The 8,891-nt window shown below is 38.7% G+C and overlaps 1 protein-coding gene across 1 annotated transcript; it reads left to right on the top strand.

Annotated features, from left to right (window-relative positions):
- Positions 1-561: 561 nt before the first annotated feature.
- On the top strand, positions 562-1,870 carry TGIF2LX (TGFB induced factor homeobox 2 like X-linked). Its single transcript, XM_032881830.1, has one exon. It carries the CDS (start codon positions 703-705, stop codon positions 1,414-1,416), a length of 714 nt encoding a protein of 237 aa, XP_032737721.1. The 5' UTR covers positions 562-702; the 3' UTR covers positions 1,417-1,870.
- Positions 1,871-8,891: the final 7,021 nt, after the last annotated feature.

Below are 8,891 nucleotides of genomic sequence, written 5' to 3'. Positions count from 1 at the left end.
ATGATCACAACTGGATGTCAGAGCCCAGAGTACAGACATAAAGATCCCAGTAGCATAGTGAAGTCATGTCAAAGCAGAACATTTCAAGGCCATAAAGAAAACTTGAAGAGGCAGGGTGTCAAAAATAACTGTCTACTTAAAAATCCCTCTTAAATCAACTATAAATATGGAAGGGAGGAGTCAGGATATACCACTTAAATTCTCCCTTTTTTTTTGAGGTTAATATTTAATAGAAAAGTTGCTTCTGATATATGTAGATGAGCCAATAATGCAATTAGAGGGAAAACAATGGAAGAACAATATCACAATAAATTCATAAAGGAAGAAAATGAGGCTTGTGCAAAACCAGATTTAACCAATAGAACTAGAATTCATTAGTTAGCAGAAACTGGTGATGGCAGCAGAGAAAATTCTGGAGAGCTTTAAATTGATGAGGTACAAACAAATGCATTCGAATCTATGAGAAAAAAGCAAGAAGAGTGAAAACCAGGAAATGGGGGGGAGGGGCAGCACACAGAGCAGGATGTGACATCACAAAGCCCACTGGCTCAAAGCAGTTACCAGTACTGTTTATCTGCTTGGGAAGCAAAAGTTGAGACTTCTCCTTAGATACCTGCCCATGCCTTCCTCACTGGTTCTTCCAGATCAACGTTAGTCATAACTCAGCCATTCCTGGCTCCCAAAATAGTGAAGACAGTCTTCATGAACATGGAACCTACTGAAGAAAGCCCAGCAGAGAACCAAAGCCTGGCTCAAAACACCTCAGTCACACTGAATAGTGACACTGGTGCAGATAAAGTTCTTGCTTCACTAGAGAGTAAGAGGAAACGGAAAGGGTACTTGCCAACTGAGTCAGTGAAGATCCTCCGAGACTGGCTGTATGAACACCGGTTTAAGGCCTACCCTTCAGAAGCAGAGAAGCGAATGCTGTCCAAGCAGACTAATTTGTCTTTCCTGCAGATTTCTAACTGGTTTATTAATGCCCGCAGACGTGTTCTTCCAGAAATGCTTCAACAGGATGGAAATGACCCCAACCAGATCACCATGTGCCACCAAAAAAGCAAGGCTGCTGATATGACCCTTGAGCAGAGCACAGATTCATCTATACAGGCCAGGTCAGGGCCCAGAGATCCAGACAAAATGCAGTGCCTGCCCTTTAGCCTCCTTCCAATGGGCCAGAAATCAGGGGAGAAGCTGCTAAGTTCAGAGTTGTCTCCAGGCCAGAAGCTCACCCCAAAGGCTCAGCCAAAAAAACAGGTCAAGTTTTCCACTAGTGAACCCTTGCTTACGATGTCTCCCAAACCTGTGATAACAGAGGAGTACAAGGACTTCAGCAGCTTCCAGCTGTTGGTTGATGCAGCCGTGCAAAAGGCTGCAGAACTGGAGCTGCAGAAGAAGCAAGAGGCCAATCCATGATATCCAGTGTCCCTAAAATTTCAAGTAATCAGTGCCTTGTCTACAGTGGTAGATCCATTTACGTTCCCCCAACTAATTCATAGTTTCACCTTTTATAGAGATTTTTTCTTTCTAGGAGTTTTAGGAGGATTATCACTAGCTATTGGAACTCAATTCTGCTGGATATTTTGGTGTTTCCAAATGGACTTGTCATCATGATTAACACTAAAGTAGAGATATCTTCTCTACTTCTGCTTCCTCCTAGGTTTAAAGGCTTTGGACAATCAGATCAACACACCTGAGACCAGAAACAGTGCTAACACATCTTTGGAAACTTGCTTTGGCTTTTCCAGCCAGACTTTTTGGTCCTAGGATGGCTGCAGATACCAAATCACTAATCTTTCTCCCTCTTTCTAACTTTCCTTGTTGATTAGAATGAATAATGGAAAAGAAAGCTCTATAAAAGATGACTATAATGGCACTGACATCATTTTAATGTTGGAGTTTTTGTGAAAATACCAACTTTATGGTTTCTTTTCTGTGGTTTATTGGCAATCTTAGGAGTAGGTAATTTCTGCAGGGATTAAACAGAGTCAAAATGCAGTGAATTCAAAAGTTTGTTACATATAAGGTTACACCCTTATTTGGTATACTAGTGAAAAGTATGCAGTAGAGATAGGAAAATTCTACGTGGTAATTATCTGCTGTTAGTTGTGCTATAGTTAGTTTTAGAGAATACTTGTTTATTTTTTGTTTTGTTTTGTTTTTTGAAGGGTTTAAACAACAAATTTATTTTTCACAGATCTGGAGACTGAAAGTCCAACATCAAGACACCAACTTGATCACATTATTATGAGGGCTCCCTTCTTGGTTCACAGTCAGCACTTTTTATCCTTGTATGATGAAAAAGACTAGACCTCCCTGGAGCATCTTTTATAAAGACATTCACCCCATTCATGAGGGCACCACCTTTATGACCTAAGCCCTTTCCAAAGCTTTAGCTCTACTATTATCACCTTTGGGATGATTTCAACATATGAATTTCAACATATGAATTTGGGGGGATACCCAAACATAATAGAAAATAGTTGTAATATATATATATATGTTAAATATAAAATATGTTAACATTTAAATATGTTAAATGTTAAATATCTACATATGTATTTAACATTTCAATTGCTGTTTATTGTCCTTGGGATAAAATACAAATTTACTTTTCAATTTTTTTTAAAAAATTGAGTAAAGTTGACACACAAATGTTACATTAGTTTCAGGTGTACAATACAGTGCTTCAATTTCTCTATATGTTATGTTTACCACAAGTGTAGTTACCAACTGTTACCATGCAATACTATTACAACATCATTATTTATATTCCCTATATGGTGCCTTTTATTCCATGACTTATTTATTTCATAGCTGGAAGTCTGTACTCCCACTCCTCCTTAGTTCTTTTGCCCATCACCCCTTACCTCTGGTAATCATCAGCTTGTTTTCTGTATTTATAAGCCTGATTCTGCTTTTTATTTGTTTATTCATTCGTTTTGTCTTTTAGAGTCCACATACGAGCAAAATCATGTGATGTTTATCTTTCTCAGTTTTACTTTACTTAACATAATACCATCTATGTCCATCAATGTTGCAAGTGATAAGATCTTATTCTTTTTCATGGTATCCATTTGTTTATTGAAAGACACTTATGTTGTTGTCATATCTTGGCTAGTGTAAATAATGCTGAAATAAACATAGGTGTGCATGTATCTTTTTAATTAACATATAATGTATTTGCTTCAAGGGTGCAGGTCTGTGAATTATCAATCTTATACAATTAATAGCACTCACTATAGCACATATCCTCCCCAAAGTCCATAACCCAGGCACCCTACTCCTCTTCTCTCCCCTCTAGCAACTCTGTTTCCTGAGATTAAGAGTCTATTACAGTTTGTATCCCTCCCCATTGTGTTTCATTTTCCCCTCCCTTCACCCCATGACCCCCCACCCTGCTTCTCAAATTCCTCATATCAGGGAGATATTATCATAATTGTCTTTCTCTGATTGACTTATTTAACTTAGAATAATACCCTCTAGTTCCATCCATGTCATTGCAAATGACAAGATTGCAGTTTTTTTATTGCTGCATAGTTTTCCATTTATATATATACCACATCTTCTTAATCCATTCTTCTGCTCGTGGACATCTAGGCTCTTTCCATAGTTTGGCTATTGTAGACATTGCTGCTATAATGATTTGGGTGCACATATCCCTTCGGATCACTAAATTTGTTTCTTTAGGGTAAATATTCAGTAGAGCAATTTCTGGGTCATAGGGTAGCTCTATTTTCAACTTCTTGAGGAACCTCCATACTGTTTTCCAGAGTGGCTGCACCAGCTTGCATTCCCACCAACAATGTAGTGTTTTCATGTGTGTTGGGTATATACCCAGTAATGAAATTACTGGATCATATGGTATTTCTATTTGTAATTTTTTGAGGAAACTCCATACTGTTTTCCACACTGATTATACCCATTTTCATTCCCACCAATATTGCATGAGGATTACTTTTTCTCCATATCTTCACTAACACTTGTTATTTCTCTTTTTTATTTATTCATTATTTTTTTCCATTCTGACAGATGTGATGTCTCAATGTAGTTTTCATCAGCATTTCCATTATAATTGGTGATGTTGAGCATTTTTTCATGTTTCTGTTAGCCATCTATATGTATTCTTCAGAAAAAAAAAATGTCTATTCAGGTCCTCTGCCCATTTTTTTAAATTAGGTTGGTTGTTTTTGTTGTTGAGTTGTGTATGTTCTTTATATATTTTGGATGTTAACTCCTTATTGGATATATCATTCACAAATACCTTCTCTCATTCCATAGTTTGCATTTTTGATTTGTTGATGGTTTCATTCATGGTCCAAAAGGTTTTTATTTTGATGCAGTCTCTATACTTTATTTTTGCTTTTGTTTACCTTGCCCTAGGAGATACATCTAAAAAAGTGTTACTATGGCTAATGTCAAATAAATCACTTCCTGTGTCCTTTACTAAGATTTTCATGGTTTAAGGTCTCACATTTAGTTCTTTAATCCATTTGGAGATTATATTTGTGTATGGTGCTACAAAATCATCCAGTTTCATTATTTTGCATGTAGCACTCCAGTTTTCCCAGCACCATTTGTTGAAGAGACTATCTTTACCATGTTGTGTGGTCTTATGTCCTTTGTAACAGATTAATTAAGCATATATGGTCAGGTTTCTTTCTTTCTTTCTTTTTTTTTTTTTCTTTTTGGTCAGGTTTATTTCTTGACTCTCTATTCTATTCTATTAATCTACATGTCTATTTTTGTGCCAGTACCATACAGTTTTGATTACTACAGCTTTGTGGTATATCTTGAAACCTGGAAATGTTTCAATATCCAGCTTTGTTCTTTCCCAAGATTGCTATGGTGATTCAAGGTCTTTTGTGTCCCCATACAAATTTCAGTATTACTTGAGCTAGTGCTGTGAAAACTACTTTACGTCTTTAACTAACAGGGATTGCTTTGATTCTGTGCATTGTTTTGGGTAGTAGTATGGACATTTTGACAATATTCTTCCAATCATAATTTTGAATCCATAATTCAAAAAATAAATATATTTCCATTTGTTTATACTACTCTCAGTTCCTTTCATCAGTGTTTTGTAGTTTTAAGAATATAAGTCTTTCACCTTCTTGATGAAGTTGATTCTTAGGTATTTTATTCTTTTTGGTGCAATTATAAAGAAAACTGTTTTCTTAATTTCATTTTCTGCTACTTTATTATTAGTGTATTGAAATATTACCAATATATTCCAAATCTCTTTATTGAATATCTCACTGAGTTCCTGTCTTTTCTCCAGTCTGATGAGCATAATTACAATCATTACTTCAAATTCTTTACCAGGAATATTGCTTATCTCTATTTCATTTAGGTTTTTTGGATGTTTTGTCCCTTTTTTTGTGCATATTCCTTTGTCTTCTCATTTTGTTTGACTTTCTGTTTGTTTCTATGGGTTAGGTGGAACAGATAGCTACTTCTCCTAAACTTGAATGAATGGTTTTGTGTGTGGTCATCCACTAGGTAGACTCTGTGTGCTTGGTGACTTTTGCTGGCTGGGCTTGTGTCTGGCATGAGCTGGGTGTCCCGTGGCTTTCCACACAGTGGGTACCCTGAAAGGAGAGCTAAAACTTAAATGATCAAAAGTTGGTATGGTCCCTGGGCTCTTCACACATTAGATCACCTGACAGGACAGTTAAATCTGACGTGGGTGTAAACTGGGTTATCCAGACACTATAATGTAGAGAGTACCCTGGAAGGACAGCTGGAGCTGAGGCAGGGAGTGCGTTTAGAGGTCTCAGTGTTTTCCATGCAGAAGGCACCTTGGCAGGACAGTTAGAAATAAGTGGATGCAGGCTAAGAGATCCTGTGGTTCTTCATTCTAAAGGTACACTGGCAAGGCAGCTAAAGCTGAACTAAATGCAAGCTGGGGGATCTTGGGGTGCTCCCTGATAGGGATGCCCTAGCAGAGTACCTGGAACTAAGGTGGTGTGTGGATTGGGAGGTTCTGGGTCTCTCCACACACAGAGCAACCTGGCAAGATACCTGAGGCTAACATGGGTACAAGCTGGGGGATCCTGTGGCTTTTCACAAAGTGAACACCTTGGCATGGCAACTAAAGCTGAAGTGAACACAGGCTAGGGTGTCTTGGGTTTCTATGTGTTGAGAGACCCCTGGCAGGACAGCTGAAGCTGAGGTGGGTACACACTGGGGTACCTCAAGACACTCTATGGAGGGAGATCCCTCATGGTGCAGCTGGCACTAAGGTAGTCTGTGAGCCAAGAGGTTCCTGGACTCTTCCTAGAAGGATAACTGAAACTGAAATAGGGGCAAGCTGAGTGTCCAAGGGTTCGACACACAGAAGGTATCTGAGAAAGATAGCTAAAACTGAAGTGTATATAAACTGGCGTGTTCTAAGGCTCTCCACATAGAAGGTAACTTAAAAGGAGTGACTGGAGCCAAGATGGGTTACAGACCAGGGGGTCCTGAGGCACTCTGTGCAGGAGGCATCCTGGCAAGACAGCTAAATCTTAAGTGGGCATGGGCCAGTGTGGACTTTGTGTTCTCTGTGCAAATTTGTCCTGGAAGGACAGCTAAAGCTGAAGTGGATGCAAACCAGGGTCTCTTAGGGGTCTCAGGATAGTGGGTGCCCTGTCTGGGTGACTGGAGCTATGGCTCTTTGGTTCTGGGATATTCTACATAGGGTGAACCCTGGTGATCTGGATATGAAGCAAACATCAGCCTGAAAGTTACAAGAGCATTTGGTGCTGGAATGCTCTAACAAGCCACCTGAAGCCAAAGGGGTATAGGCATGGAATGTTTTGGGGTGTCTCATACCTGTGTCAGGTACAAAGGTACTAGAGGTGTCTTGGTGTGCACCATCCTGTGGCCACCTTGGTGGGATCACTGGGGCTAGTGTGGGCTAGGGGCCCAGGGCTTACTGAGATGGCAGGGCAGTTAGGGCACTGAGACTATGTACTGTGCATGCTTTTAAGTTGGAAGGGAAGCATAGATCATGTCTTTCACTCCCTTATTCCCAAAGAGCATTCCTGTAGTTCCCTTGCCATTTTGTGGAGTTCTAGAACTAGATCTTTATGTTAGTTGCTCTTTTAGACAACTTTTTTTTGTTTGTTTGTTTTGTTTTTGTTTGTTTGTTTTGTTTTCTCTTCCTGTCCTGCAGCATGACTGGGGCTGGTGTGGGTTAGGGGACGTGAGGCTTGCTGAAGTGGAAAGGCAGCTATGACACTGGACCTTGTTCTGGTCTGCACTTTCAAGTTTGGGGGGAAGTATAAGTCATGTGGCTTTCCATTCCCTCTGGCCCAGAGAGAGCTCCAGCAGCTCCTCCACTACTTGGTAAGGTTCTAGGACTGGTTCTTTTATAAACTAGTTGCTGTTTAAAATGATGGCTTTTTTCCTGTGTCCAATGACAGGTGAATCTGCTCTGGGTCCCTCAGTACTAATCCTCTCCCTTCAGTTCACAGTGTCAGGAATAGGGGAACACTTTGTTATCATGTCTCTATATATCTTGTTTTCTTTGAAGTTCACCCTAACCTTTATTGCACAGAAGGTGTTCAATAATTACCATCTTGGATATCTTGGATGGGAACTGAGAAAAATTTTTTCATCCATTTTAATTCTTACCATTGGAAGAAAAAAGTAAAAATAATAATAAGGCAGAAAAACTGACCAAAAATTCTGCTGACAAAACAGAACTAGAGAAGTTTTAAAAATAAGAAAAATAAAGGGGAAAAAACAATTTTTAAAAACATTTATGTTTATTAAATGTTTGGATTGGTAAAGGTGGAGATGGAAATGACAAAAACTTCAGGCATCTCCACCTGGAAATAATTCTGTTGTCCTTTAGAGATAGCTCTTTTCACTGCCTCAAGTACAGGTAGATTTCACTAGGAACAGAAGGCTCTTTCTCTAGAAAGCTGTAATTTAGCTTCTCTGATTTTAGGGAGCTAAACAGGAGGACTATGAGGCTAGAAATTAGACTTTAGCTCCAGTTACAGATCCTGCCTTGATGTGAAATAGATCATGTTCTACTTCTTGGCCTGAGCTTTTATATTTCTATCTACTGGAAATTATCAATACAAGGTGCTTCACCTTCCTCAAACATCTTAAGAAATGATAACCACAGCTTATTACTCTGGATATTATAATTTTGCATTTTACCATGAAAGATACAGGCCCGTATTCCCAAACTGTTATTTTTGAAAGACTAAAGTAAGTTGAAATTTCTAAACTATACATGGATTTAGGGGGATTTAGAAGGAAGACGGGCAAAAATATTAGTTATATCCTTACAGGGGAGGTCCCCAGAACATGCAGTGGAGCTCCCACACTTTTTCTGTAGTCCCTTATCTGGGTCATTTTCTTTATAAAGAGGCACAGGAGGCTCCTACTCAAGGAAAGGAAGCTTGTTATCTGGGTGGAAGGTGTCTAGGCTGAATCTATACAGTCTTGGAGTTTTCTTACTTTGTCTTCTAACTTTTGTGTCTGAGAGGTTTTGGGACTACTCAGGCTTTTCTCTGGTTCATTGGAAAATGAACTATTATTGCAACTTTGCTGTTGGGATAAATTATATCCTTCATTTAGGTGGTACAAAGGTAATTCTGTTGCCATTTGTTGTGTCAAAGAGCTACCGTTGTGACAGAGTATATTGTCAATAACGTGTGTTGATATGATGCCCATTTTCTTATCTCTCTACAGAAATTACATCCCTACAAAGTTTATGATATTCCTGTACAAAGGCTTTTCCATATCTAGAAATTTCAGTACAAATAAAAGCACAATTTTAAATTAGAGTTGGATGCCACCACCCTCATTCAAGTCAGATTTTATAAATGTACCTTAATCCTTATAACCACTCCATGCAGAAACTTGTAGTAGACATTTTTAAAGCCTCA

Source organism: Lontra canadensis, unplaced genomic scaffold, assembly GCF_010015895.1.
Source record: "Lontra canadensis isolate GAN:19392208 unplaced genomic scaffold, GSC_riverotter_1.0 scaffold77, whole genome shotgun sequence".
Lineage (NCBI taxonomy): Eukaryota > Metazoa > Chordata > Mammalia > Carnivora > Mustelidae > Lontra > Lontra canadensis.
This window is presented reverse-complemented; position numbering and strand designations above follow the sequence as displayed.